Source organism: Ranitomeya imitator, chromosome 5 (genome assembly GCF_032444005.1).
Source record: "Ranitomeya imitator isolate aRanImi1 chromosome 5, aRanImi1.pri, whole genome shotgun sequence".
NCBI classification, from domain to species: domain Eukaryota; kingdom Metazoa; phylum Chordata; class Amphibia; order Anura; family Dendrobatidae; genus Ranitomeya; species Ranitomeya imitator.
In genome coordinates this window covers 64,356,104-64,370,731 of record NC_091286.1, presented here as the reverse complement: position 1 = coordinate 64,370,731, position 14,628 = coordinate 64,356,104, and the positions used below count along the sequence as shown (strand labels likewise).

The 14,628-nt window shown below is 42.0% G+C and overlaps 1 protein-coding gene across 1 annotated transcript in view; it reads left to right on the top strand.

Annotated features, from left to right (window-relative positions):
* SNRPB2 (small nuclear ribonucleoprotein polypeptide B2) overlaps positions 1-14,345 on the top strand; it is a 37,916-nt gene extending 23,571 nt beyond the window's left edge. The window contains exons 4-7 of the mRNA XM_069768747.1: positions 2,467-2,607; positions 2,902-2,949; positions 3,418-3,506; positions 14,022-14,345. Coding sequence (XP_069624848.1) covers positions 2,467-2,607; positions 2,902-2,949; positions 3,418-3,506; positions 14,022-14,181 — 438 coding nt within the window. The 3' untranslated portion in view covers positions 14,182-14,345. The remainder of the gene's footprint in view (positions 1-2,466; positions 2,608-2,901; positions 2,950-3,417; positions 3,507-14,021) is intronic.
* The last annotated feature ends 283 nt before the right edge of the window (positions 14,346-14,628 follow it).

Below are 14,628 nucleotides of genomic sequence, written 5' to 3'. Positions count from 1 at the left end.
GCGATCTGTAGCATCGCTTGGAAAACTAATTGACAGGTTGGTCACACTTGTCAAACATAGTGTTTGACAAGTGTGACCAACTTTTTACAATTGATGCTGCCTATGCAGCATCAATAGTAAAAAAATCTAATGTTAAAAATAATTAAAAAAAATAATAAATGGTGATATTCTCACCGTCCGGCGTCCCCTGCTCCTCCCGATTCTCCCGTTCCCAATAATGCCTAGGGCAATGATCCCAGATGACGTAGCGGTTCTTGCGGTCTCGCTACGAGCGATGACTGATTGCTGCGGGCATTCCTGTATGACTGAAAGCCAGCAACTCCCGGGAGAAATAAAGTTAATTTTCTCCTGGGTACTGCACTTAAAGTACTGCTCCCGAGCACCTTCACAAGACCTGTAGATTAACCCTATATCTACAGGTTAATAGCATTATTGGGCACAACAGGCTCCATTTTGGTGTACATCTTATTGCACTTTCACAAATCCAGCATTCGTGGTCCGATGTACGGTCTGTCTGGGCATCTCCTGACCTGAACTCCACAGTCCCATATCTGCTTATGAGGCTTTTGGGGTATGATCCGGAGACCGGTGGCCATTCCATACATTGTGTGCTCAGACCATTAACATTTGCTCAGTCAAGCTTTATATTCATGATTGCTGTGTGATACAGAAATCTTTCTAAATTACCCTTTTCATGTCTGTATTCCAGATTTGGTATCAAACTCTTGAAATTCCATGATTTAAGGCTTGTTTCACATTTGCATCTGTGCGCGCAGCGTTTGATCCACATACATCGTCATGCGTACATATATTTAACATGGTGTGCGCATGGATATGTGTTTGCATGCTTTTGCGTACACCTGCATCGTTTCGTGGTGTGCGGCTGGCTGCTGCGAACGTAACATGTTGCATTTTTGGAAACGTCAAATATGTGCAGGCATGCAAATGAGTTTCTTAAAAAACGCATTACTGTCTATGGGAACGCATTTGTACGCATGTCCTTGCATGTACATTTGAAGCACTTGCGTAGTTCGGACTGCGCGTATTTGAGACGCCCTCCTGGAAATATCGAACGCATGTGCAGTATCATCGCTATGCTGATGACACACAGATCTACATCTCTGGACCAGATATCACCTCCCTACTAACCAGAATCCCTCAATGTCTGTCCACTATTTCATCCTTCTTCTCCGCTAGATTTCTGAAACTTAACATGGACAAAACAGAGTTCATCATCTTTCCCCGATCTCACGTGACCCCCCCCCCCAACGAACCTATCCAATACAGTAAATGGCTGCCCACTCACCCCAGTCCCACAAGCTCGCTGTCTCGGGTAATCCTTGAGTGATCTCTCCTTCAATCCGCATATCCAAGCCCTTTCCACTTCCTGCCGACTTCAACTCAAAAATATTTCATGAATCCGTTCATTCCTCAACCAAGAATCTGCAGAAACCCTAGTCCATGCCCTCATCATCTCTCGCATTGACTACTGTAACCTCCTGCTCTGTGGCCTCCCCTCAAACACTCTCGCACCCCTCCAATCTATTCTAAACTCAGCTGCCCGACTAATCCACCTGTTCCCCGCTATTCCTCGGCCTCTCCCCTGTGTCAATCCCTTCACTGGCTCTTCATTACCCAGAGACTCAGTACAAAAGCCTAACCATGACATACAAAGCCATCCACAACCTGTCTCCTCCATACATCTGTGACCTCGTCTCCCGGTACTTTCCTGCACGCAACCTCCGATCTTCACAAGATCTCCTTCTCTACTTCCCTCTTATCTCCTCTTCCCACAATCGCATACAAGATTTCTCTCGCGCATCACCCCTACTCTGGAACCATCTACCACAAAATATCAGACTTTCACCTACCATCGAAACCTTCAAAAAGAACCTGAAGACCTCTTCCGGCAACTTACAACCTGCAGTAACCACCGATCAACCAAACCGCTGCACGACCAGCTCTATCCTCACCTAGTGTATCCTCACCCATCCCTTGTAGATTGTGAGCCCTCGCGGGCAGGGTCCTCTCTCCTCCTGTACCAGTTGTGACTTGTATTGTTCAAGATTATTGTACTTGTTTTTATTATGTATACCCCTCCTCACATGTAAAGCGCCATGAAATAAATGGCGCTATAACAATAATAATAATAAAAAACTCAAACGCAGGCAAAAAACGCATACAAACTCATGCACACGCAGAGGGTATTTTTGCCGTCATGCATAAGCTGATGCAGATAAACGCTGCGTAAACATGCGTTTTGGCATGTGTTTGCATATGCAGATGATATGCTGCGCACATATACGCAAATGTGAACTTAGCCTAACATACATACGTGTGCCTACCACAAAGAGATTCTTTTTCTAGGTGGCGTATTCTGTCTTTACTATGTGATAAGTGTTCAGGAAGCGTCGTGGTGCCCCCTTATATGTTCTCCTGTAGTAATTATGAGGATTTCTCCTGCAGCGCATTCAGTACGCAAAGACAGACTCTGACCTGGTGTCCAAGATGCGGGGAACGTTTGGAGATAAGGAGAAGAAGAAAGACAAGAAAAAGAACAAAGCTCTAGAGCAAGCAGCTAATGCCATGAATAAGAAGCCAACACTGGTGAGTAAAGAGCTTCCCGACCTCTGTATACAGGGAGTCCGCACGTCTGTACTCGGTGAAATACACCAATGGGGAGTGATTCATAGGATGAATGTGTGTGATGGACGTATCGAACACTTTAATTGTGTTGTCTGTAGCCTCCATATTCATGCTTGCTGGGGAAAAAAACTAAAAAATGGAACATCCACTTTTTATGTTGTGGTTTTCTCTTTGTCTCTTCTGAATGGGTCTGATCCCTAATTTGGTACAAAACCCACAACTCTTAATTTTGGTAATTTTATTTTACTTTTTTAGATGATGGAAACAGAAAACTCATTACCTGGAGGAGCACCGCATTCACAGGTAAACTGATCTGCGGAAAATCACTTTATGGCCACGTTCACACTTAGAAATGTAATGTAGTTCTTCTGATTCACAATGTCGCTTAGCCCATGCACAGGGGATTGCAGTAGCTTAGGTATCCATGGTTATTACCACTAACTAATTATCGCTTTATCCATGGTAATCATGGATATCTACTGCAATGCCCCTGTACATGGGGTAAGTGACATAGCGAATCAGAAGAACTGTACTACATTTCTCATTGGAGGAATTTTATATCTACTACCTATTGGGATATTATCTTTGAGATGGGAAAGCCCTTTAAGTTCTTCTGCGCCCGTCTTTATTGGGATACATTCTTACAGAATGTATAATGGACGTGTTGTTAAAGGAACCATGTACTGTAAGGATTGTTCATATATTAAACATTATATATAATTTGTGTTATATCTGTCATTATTTTTTTTTTATTCTTCTAATTTAAACTAGATTCCTGATAACCCGCCTAATTACATCCTATTCTTGAATAACCTACCTGAAGAAACCAACGAGATGATGCTTTCTATGTTATTTAATCAGTAAGTATTATCTGGTGTGCTTTTGAGATTGGTAGGTCCTTACATATCATATCTCCTGGGATGCTGGTACTTTTTGTACTGCATGTATCGTTATAAAGCTGGATACTAATTGTCTTTGCCCCTAATAGTTCTGAAAAAAAAGCTCCCGACACAAAAAGAGGACTTAGAAATCCTCCAAAAAATTGAAAAAAGTCACAGATTAAAAAAAGCAGAGATGTTTACCTGCTGAAGCCTCCAACCAAATGCACTGGCAGGGTCCGCTGCACCCTGCCAGTGCATTTGTTTGGAGGCTTCAGCAGGTAAACGTCTCTGCTTTTTTATCTGTGACTTTTTCCCTAATAGTTCTGGCCTATGTTTTCCCGACATGAGCTGTATATGTACGGTGCTGTGGGAGCTGCATTCCCACAAACCACCTTACAGATACAGCATGATCACGCTGAGTGCCAACACTATCAAATGTGGGTGTCAATTTTATATGAGAGCTGACACCCTGCAACAATGCTCAGTATCCATGCTGGCACCGGTCGCGGACGTTTAACCCCGTCTGATGCCACTGTCAATAGTGACATCGATGGGAATTACAGAGTTATGGATGGAGCTCCCTCCCTACTGCCATCGGCACAATGTGATTGTGATCACGTTATGCCGGTAGTCTCCATGGTGACCCCGGGTCGAAAGATGGCCGTAGTGTCACCCAAGGACGGAGGCCTTAAGCTCTTTCTCGGAGCAGGAGCTAACATGCCTCCTCCCTGCCCATGACACACTGATCTAATGCCTGTAATGCAAAAGTATTGCAGCGTATTACATCAACGGTCAAGGCAGGAAAAGTTGATGTCCCATCTTGGAACAAACTAAAACGGTAATAAAGCTGTTAAAAAAAAGTTAAACTATTAAAAAAAAAAAATAAAATAAAAAATCACAAAATAAAAATATTAATCCAATAAATACATTTATTTCTGTAAAAACAATAACCAACCTGATCTATGCAACAGTCACACTAGTTAACACCTTCAGTAAACACCGGAAAAAATAAACATTGCTTTGTAAACAAAAAGTGGAATAAAACGCTATCAAAAAAGTCAAATGTAAATAAATATGGTATCTCTGAAAACCTATTTACTTGCAAAAAACAAGCCGGCAGACAGCTGTCCACGTAAAAATAAATTGTATATTGTAGCTCTCAGAATAAAGCATTGCAAAAACAATTTTTTTTATTAGTTTTTGTGTAAAGGGGCCAACACAAAAAAATGAAATAAATGTGGAATCAGTATAATCGCACGGACTCAAATAATAAATCTGCCTTATCACATTTACCACACAGTGAACGGCATTAAAAAAAAACCTATTTCTGAATTGCTGGTTCATCCTGCCTCCCAAAAATCGGAATAGAAAGCGATCAAAAAACATTGAGCTCGAAAACGGTGCCAAAAAAACGTCAACTCATCCCGCAAAAACAAGCCCTCACATGATGGTCAGCAGAAATATAGAAAAATTATAGCTTGTTTTCATTCCTAAAGATTGCAGTACGGTACGGGTCATAGTTATCCTGCATTTTATGCTGAGTTCTTACTGGGATTTTCCTGTAAATCTCTGAAATACGTGATTCAGATGTAACCCCCGGCAGAAGATTCCCTATAATGAAGCAGACGGAGGCACTGTGGACAATGTCTGGCTTGTAAGCTGGCATTGTTTGTCTTCTTAGGCATGCATAAAAGCGCGGTCGACAACAGTTTTCTGCACCTTTGAAAAGAAGGACACTGAACAGAGGCCAGATGGGGTTCAGAGTAACTCTGCTTCCTCATTATAGTGAATGGATCCATCAGGGGTTTCATCTGAATCGCGTCATTCTGAGATTTAGATTGAAACCCTGATATCGTTGCTCAGATTAGAGAGTAGGATAAATGTGATGTAAAATGTTCTCAATAAAAGCTTCAAATCAATCCACAAAAAAGCAAGTCCCAGCTCAGGTCCATCAACTGTTAACAGAAATATAGGGGGCTTCCACATTACTGATTAGTTAAAAGACTCTGGAAAAGAACTATGGCTCCTCGGGTGCCCCCCTCCCCCTCACAAAAGAAATCCATCAAATTCTGTGCCCCCAAATCCAAATGCCCCCTCCTTTCCCTTCTGAGCCCCAGTGTGCCTAAAATACCGTTAGCATCCATGTTTGGCATTTCTGTAGTGATGAGACCATCAAATTTACGGGTGCATGTCTCCAGAAGCATGAGCCTTTGCAAAATGTGCTGGGCACTATAATGGCAGATTTGCAATTTTCCCTCAGCAACATCCACTGCTGTTTGTTACTGGAAAACACCCATGGAGTCAAAATCATCACTACATCTGTATATAATTTCCTAGAGGGGCGTAATTTCCAAAAATGGGCTCACTTCAGGGGGGAATTTTGCTGTTCTGGTACTTAAGGGCTCTAAACTTTAGGCCAGTGGTGTCAAACTGCATTCCTCGAGGGCTGCAAACAGGTCATGTTTTCAGGATTTCCTTGCATTGCACAAGTGATAATTTAATCACCTGCAGAGAATGATTCCAGCACCTTGTGCAATGCTAAGGAAATCTTGAAAACACGCATGGCTTGAGGCCCTCGAGGAATGCAGTTTGACACCCCTGCTTTAGGCCAAAGTAAAATTTTAGTGGGAAAAAATGATCATTTTCCATTGACTTAGCCCAGTTTTATACAATTCTGTGAATAATTTGAGGGTTAAAAATGCTCACTATAGCTGTATTTGCTCAAGAAATGTAGTTTCCAAAATGGGGAGGTTTCTGCTGTTTTGGCATGTCTGGGGTATACACAATCTGTTCCAGCTAAAATTGCGCTCCAGAATTCAATTGGCGCTCCTACCCTTTCGAGTCCTGCCGTGTGCCCAAACAGAAGTTTTCCACCACTTATTGGGTATCCGCGTACTCGGGACAATTGCATAACAAATTGTGTGGTCCATTTTCTCCTGTTGCCCTTCTGAAAATGAAAAAATTGGGGGCTAAAGCAATATTTTTCATATTCGCGGGTCAGCAATATAAAATTCTGTGAATCACCTGTGGGTTCAAAGTGCTCATCACACCTCTAGATAAGTTCCTTAAAGGGTGTAGTTTCTAAAATAGGGTCATTTATTGGGGGGTTTCCAATGTTTAGGCAGATCAGTTCAAACACGACATAGCGTTCAAAAAGTCAAATGGCTCTCCTTCACTTTCGAGCCTTGCTGTGCGCCCAAACTGTAGTTTTCCCTGACGTATGGAGTATTTGCATGTTCAGGAGAAATCGTGCAGCAAATTGTATGGTACATTTTCTCCTGTTAACCTTGTAAAATTAAAAAAAATTGGGGCTAGAAGAATATTTTGTGGGAAAAAATGTAATTTTGTAAATATATATTTTTTTACTTTTCGTGGCTCTGCTATAAACTTCTGTGAAGCTCCGGGGTGGTTCAAAATGCTGATATCTTATCAGAGAAATCTGCTTCTTTATCCTCCTAGACTGATCTTTCATTCTGAAAATTCTCAATGCACGGTCTTTAGTGACTATAGATTTATATTACTAAGATGGCAGTTGTAGATTCTATGCGGGAGGGAGGAGCCAGAGGCAGAGCTCCTCCCCTCTCCACACCCTATAGAATCTCATCAGCACCAACTGTTACCGCCTATCTCAGCGATGTGAAAGTCTTCACCGAACATTTTAACCCTGAATTGAGGATTTTCCAAATAAATGATAATTCCAGGGGGAGAAGGAAGCAGATTTCTCCGAGATATACCATATATACTTTAGTATAGGCCGAGACCCCTAATTTTGCCACAAAAAACTGGGAAAACTTAATGACTCAGGTATAAGCCTAGGGTGGAAAATGCAGCAGCTACCGGTAAATGTCAAAAATAAAAATAGGTACCAATAAAAGTAAAATTAATTGAGACATCAGTAGGTTAAGTGTTTTTGAATATCCATATTGAATCAGGAGCCCCATATAATGCTCCATACAGTTCATGATGGGCCCCATGTAATGCTCCATACAAAATACACCTCATTTAATGCTCCATACAGTTTATGATGGGCCCCATAAGATGCTCCATACTAAAATATGCCCCATATAATGCTGCACAAATGTTGATTATGACCCCATAAAATGCTCCATACAGACATTTGCCCCATATAATGCTGCACCAATGCTGACTATGGCCCCATAAGATGCTCTATACAGACATTTGCCCCATATAATGCTCCATACAGCTCATTATGGCCCCATAAGATGCTCCATAGACACTTTTGCCCCATACAATGCTGCACAAATGCAGATTATGGCCCCATAAGATGCTCCATAGAGATTTTTTTTTTTTAATTCGTTTATTAAACAACAACAGAATTAAGACATATATGGTTGGCAAATATTCAAATAAGGGCATATACAATCAGCGTAATATCCATGAAATAGCAATAAAAGGGACATAAGATATTACAACATGTCTAAAGCAGTTACTTAAAACTCTAAAACCCTAAAACAAACCCACTGCCTTAAACAATCTCCATCCCATTAATACTTCAGATTGTGAACCAAGTGCGCACTAATGCAAGATCCACCTTAAGTACTATCAATTTGGAGCTGGAACATTACCGATGAGATGACATAGTAAGAAATGATGAGTTCCATGCATCCCAGATTTTATTAAATTTCCCTAAGCAGCCCCGATTCTGGTATAAGGTTTGTTCATAAGGTATAATTGAGTTTACCAGCTCAATCCAGGCTCTGAAAGATGGATGTTTATTGCCCATCCAACGCAGGGCTATTATTTTCCTTGCCAAGAAAAGTGTCTCTCTCAAAAGAATTTTAACATGGTGTGCCCAAATCTCTTCCTCCAAGACTCCAAACAGACATACTAACGGATTCAGGGGAACAGGAATGTGTACAAGGGAGGACAACAACGAGATCACCTCCTTCCAGAAAGATAAAATAATTGGACAACCCCATACCATATGTATAAAGTCTGCATCTATTGTGTGGCATCTAGGACGTTCTGAAGATTGAGACCACCCTATTTTAAATAATCGCAGCGGGGTTAAATATGATTGATGTATTATATACATTTGGGTCATCTTGTTGTTGGCCGAGGGAGAAACCCTAGTTGGGGACTCAAGAATTGTTTTCCAGTCATCTTCCTGAAGATCGGGAATCAGAAGCTTCCATTTTTCTTTAATTGGTAATAAAACAGAGTCAGCACCCGTGGATAGCATATATGTATATAGTGCAGAGATAAGGCCATTGGGTCCTTGCGATTTAAAGATCCCTATCAATGGGAAAGATGATATTCGTTGCGTCTCATTTATACTATACATATGTGATTGGATCGCTGTCCTAAGTTGCAAATAGCAAAAAATAGCAAATAGCGAAAAAACTGAGGTTTAGGAACATTATATTTAGTTTGCATTTGTTCAAAAGACAACATAACTCCCAGTTCATATAGATCATTAATTGAGGAAACACCATATGACATCCAGAACTGAGCAGAGGGGTGATTCAGTAATCCTGGAAAGTATTCATTATTCCATAATGGCATCTCAGCCACAGTTCCATTAAAGTGGATTACTTTTTTAACCTGTTTCCAAATCAGTCGTGCCAGCCTGAGTAGTGGCAGTATTCTAGGGGAATGGAATTTATTTATTTCTAAAAAACCCAACGGGCAATTAATCCTTGCAGCATGAATCAAATGGCTCTCTGAGTTCGGTAAACATTCCCCACGCATCCATTTGCCCAACGCTCCAAGCTGTCCAGCTAAATAGTACAGTGGAGGGAATAATTAAGTTTCGGAAGCAATATCATTTTAACCAAATTTATACGCCCAGATACGGCCAATGGTAATTTACTCCAGATAAGGAACTTATGCTTGACTAAGTCTAATAGTGGAAGAATATTAAGTTGTAGATCAAGTCTACTGCATTGTGGTATAAATATTCCCAAGTATTTAAAATTAGATACTACCGGTAATGGGGATAATGTTTCAAGACGGTCTAGTGGGGCATGGGCAAGAGGCATCAAAGCAGATTTATCCCAGTTAATGTGTAACCCGATCGTTTACTAAATCCATCTATGGTGGTGATCACATGTGGCAGCGTCTCCTCCACGTCATCCATAAAAACTACCATATCATCCGCATATAGACCAATGGTGTCTGTGCGATCTGCTATCCTAATGCCCTTAATAGCCAAAGTGGATCTCATGCGTATCGCTAGCGCTTCAATTGCGAGGGCGAAGAGGGCCGGGGAGAGAGGGCATCCCTGGCGGGTACCCCTTTCCAAGGAGAATGTGTCAGAAATGGAATTATTAATAATAATCCGGGCCTTAGGTTTCAAATATATTGCGGAAATCCATTTTTGAAATTTAGGACCAAATTTATACCTCTGTAAACATGCAAATAGGAAAGACCATTCTAGAGAGTCAAAAGCCTTAGCCACGTCCAGCGAGGCCATGGCCCACTTATTTTCCAATACCAGCGAGCTATATTGAGCTATGGATTGCACTCTCCTGCTATTAATAGATGTACTCTTACCCGGCATAAAACCAGTCTGGTCTGGGTGTATTATGTCTAATATTACCATATTTAATCTAGTGGCCAGGATTTTAGTAAAGATTTTGTAGTCCACGTTAACTAATGAAATGGGACGATATGATCCACATTTCAGAGGGTCCTTACCATCTTTTTTTAAAACTATAATAGTTGCTTCATAATAGGAGTCTGGCAAGGACTTCCCAGATGCCCTGGAATACTTTCAAAAGAATAGGTGCTAGAGTGTCTCGATATTTCTTATACAACTCTATGGGAAATCCATCCGGACCGGGTGCCTTCCCAGAAGCTAAATCTGCTATGGCCACATTTATCTCCTCAAGAGTAAAATCTGCGTCTAAGGAGGCCTGTTGTGTACGGCTCAGAGTAGGGAATTCTACAGTATGTCTGATAAATAATTTAAACAGTCTAAGGTGTCAAAATTCCCCCTGGAGCTGTATAGTTCTTTATAAAAGTCATGAAAGCAATGAAGTACGTCATCTGTCGAGGTAGTTATTGAACCATCTGGTTTCTGAATCCTAAGTATAGTATTAGATGTGCGATGCTGGCGCACCATAAATGCTAGAAGTCTGCTAGACTGGTTTCCTAGTTCAAAGTACGCCTGACGAGTAAAAAACAGTTTGCGCTTAGATTTAGTGTCAGTGTATTGGCCATGCAGTCTATAAGAAAGTAACCATTCAGCTCTGTTTGCACTCGTTTGATTAGCTATGTATGCTGCTTCCGAGTCTGTCGCCTCTCCATATCATTATCCTCCTGTGAGGTCCTACGTTTAATGTATGAGATTGTAGAGGATAGACAACCCCTCAGGTATGCTTTAAGGGCATCCCAAAAGACGTTAATATTGTTCCGAGTGAGATGAAATAAAACAATTCAGTTGGTCTACAGTCCTGTCACTGGACTCTATCAGTTTCAGCCAAAATGGATTTAACTTCCAGACTATATTGTTCCTCGTGTGGCCAAATCTAAGTTTAAGGATTACCGGGCTGTGATCTGAAATGCCCCTACTTCCATGCCTCACCTCACCCACCCATACCGCCAAGTTACTAGATCCGAAAATATAATCTAACCGAGACAAAGTACGTCTAACAGATGAATGGCAAGTAAATTCTTTGACTTCTGGATGGTGCGTTCTCCATAAATCTACCCAACCAGTGCCCTTCATAAGTAGTGATAACCTAGAAGGAGAGGAGGTCTCTTCTGAGACCATGTTGTCCAGTCTAAGCCTATCCAGGCTAACATCCATTACCAAATTAAAATCTCCCATGCACATAACATGTGCGTCTGGATAACTTAAAGTAAAGCTTATCGCCTTTTTAAGAATTAACATGCCAGCCGGGGGGGATTATATATACACATTATAACGTAGTCTTTCGAATTCACCATCGCATGTACAAATATAAAGCGTCCTTCTGGATCTCTTCGAACCTCCCCAACCTCCCATCTAACATCTTTGTGAATTAATAAAGAAACCCCTCTGGAGTAACTAGTGTGGAATGCATGTACAGACCACTGCACCCAGGGCTTTTGCACATATCGAGCCGAATCCCTGGTCAGATGTGTTTCAACCAGAGCTATAATATGGGGATGATAGCGGCGTATCTGTGAAAATACGTCCACTCTCTTTCTGGGTGTTCCAAGACCTCTCACATTCCAGGTCATACATGTAATATGAGATGCCATACCCCTTCATCCATAAAGGCACAGATGATTGGCCTCGGGGAGACCAAAACATCCAACACCGCGGAGACACCATCACGTGTTTCTCAACGCAGTGATTCCAGAACACTGCCCCCATCCCTTATGGGAAATATGCAGATGCAGGAAAGCCACCTATGCCAAGCATGGTATCCATCCACAGACAGCTGTTTCGGGGTTTTTGCCCCTCATCAGTGTGGAGTAGGAATCTGGCTATTAGGAGCAGTGCCTAGTAAAAAAAAAAAGGCACAGATGATTGGCCTCGGGGAGACCAAAACATCCAACACCGCGGAGACACCATCACGTGTTTCTCAACGCAGTGATTCCAGAACACTGCCTTATGGGAAATATGCAGATGCACAGCTGTCTGTGGACGGATACCATGATTGGCATAGGTGGCTTTCCTTCATAGGATGCTGCCCTTCCCGTGGTTGTTCCTTCCCGGGGAAAGGCCTGGCTATTCACTGCTTGCGTCAAGAAACACGTGATGGTGTCTCTGCAGCTTCTTTACATGCATACCCCTTCATCCAGACATAGTATGCATCGTCACACCAAACACACTTCTTTCAATTAACAGAGAGAATCATGGCAGCAAATCCTATGAAAACAACAACTGACAAACTTTGAACAACAAGAAAAAAACAAAAAAACATTTCACAAGGTAGTAAAGTTTCCTACTCCTATCACCATCCAAAAAAGAGGGTACCATCTCTGAGCACAGAGTCCGGTAAAGGTGGTTTCTTGGACGTCAGCGGAAGGAGCTTCTCTTACCAAAAAGGAGAAGAAAAAAGTGAAAGAAAACCCCCCAGAATGAGGAGGTTCCATCTCTTATATACCCATATCTAGAGGCGGCAAGCAATTTAGGATTTTTTTCCCCCCTCCCCCACTTGCTCCCACACGAGACTGCATCCATCTCCATAGAGATATTTGCCCCCATATAATGCCGCACATGGCCCCATAAGATGCTCCATAGAAATATTTGCCCCATATAATGCTGCACATGGCCCCATAAGATGCTCCATAGAGATATTTGCCCCATATGCTGTTGCTGTGATAAAAAAAAACACATACTTGCCTCGTCGCTCAGGCCCCCAGCACTTGATATAGTCTCCTGTCCCCCTGGGCGCCGCTGTGTCTTCCCCGCCCTCTGCGCTGACTGTTCAGGCAGAGGGCGGCGCGCACTAATCGTGTCATCGCGCCCTCTGACCTGAGCGTCACTGCAGAGGATGCGGAAGATGGAGTGGTGCCAACGGTGTAACGTGGGCCAGGTGAATATGCCCACGTTATACTCACCTGCTCCTGGCGCGGTCCCTGCTTCTCCGGCGCTAGCAGCTTCTTCCTGTATTGAGCGGTCACATGGTACAGCTCATTACAGTAATGAATATGCGGCTCCACCCCTATGGGAGTGGAGTCTGGTCCATATTCATTACTGTAATGAGCGGTACCATGTGACCGCTCAATACAGGAAGAAGCTGTTAGTGCCGGAGAACCAGGGACCTGCAGGGACCGTGCCCGGAGCAGGTGAGTATTATTAGACAGCTGCTGCCCCCCCTCCCCTGCCGACCCCTGGGAATGACTCGAGTATAAGCCGAGAGGGGCAATTTCACGCTGAAATTCTCGGCTTATGCTCGAGTATATACGGGAATACAAAGTTGCTTATCATGTGTATTATTTATTTATGCAATAAAAATTAAAACCGTTACTCTTTAACATGCCACGTGTCCTACAGATGTGTTTCCTACACATTTGTTGTGTGAGTTTCTGGCTCCATTAGAGCTTTTTAGATCCAAGCTTCAACGGGTAGGAATAAACCACTGTCCATCCACTATATCTGTATTGCAGTGCAGTTTGTCTCTACTCTCTGGGGTGTTTTTCTTTTTTTTTTTCTTTAGATGGCAGCTGATATTTCTTTGAAATGTTAATATTTTTAGGGCAAGATCACATAAACAGGAGCTATTGTGCATTTTGATAACTCTGCATGCTGTAGCTTATAAGTGCACGCAATCTATAGTGTGCTTGATTCCTACTATAGCATACATAAGTGGCAGCACTATGTACGGTATCTTTATGTCCAGAAATATTTGTCGCTCTCCAATTTTCTTAGTCTCGACCACTTTGACTCTAAACTTTACTAACTTTTTAGCTTCATTTTTCTATATTGTCGTCTATGATAAATGTGCTCAACATACTGATTTACAAAACTCTATGGGACGATTGTGACTGTTCTGTACTCTGAGTGTGTGATTTCCTTTTTATTTTTTTCCCCAGGTTTCCTGGCTTCAAAGAAGTCCGTCTGGTTCCTGGAAGACACGATATCTCCTTTGTAGAATTTGAAAACGAGAACCAGGCAGGGTCCGCCCGAGACGCACTTCAAGGGTTTAAGATTACACCGTCTCATGCTATGAAGATCACATACGCCAAGAAATGAGACCGATTATCTTAGCTGGACTTATTTATGACTTTTTATTTGTTCTTTTCTGAGAGAATTTAAAATTCATGTGCAAATCTGGAAATACAGAAGGAGGATACATTTGTTGTCCATTGGATCCATACTATAATTTTTTATAAATAAAACATTGACCTTTAGTTACAGATAGTCTAAATGATGAATCCGTTATCTCTGTGGTTGTCAGGCAGCGTTCTTAAACACTCTGTTGACGGAAATAGTAGTATCGGGTAAAGGGTATAAGGCATTGAAAGCTGATTTCTAGCCCCCCCCCCCTTCTATTACATAAACCCAAAACCAAACAAATCATTAAACTATGGGACCGATTCATCTGTTTTTTCGACAGAATCTGGTACAGAATGGTTTGAAATGTTGCAAACTTTTACAGTTTTGGGCTTTTTTTTCTTCTAGTCCTGGTCAGCTATGACA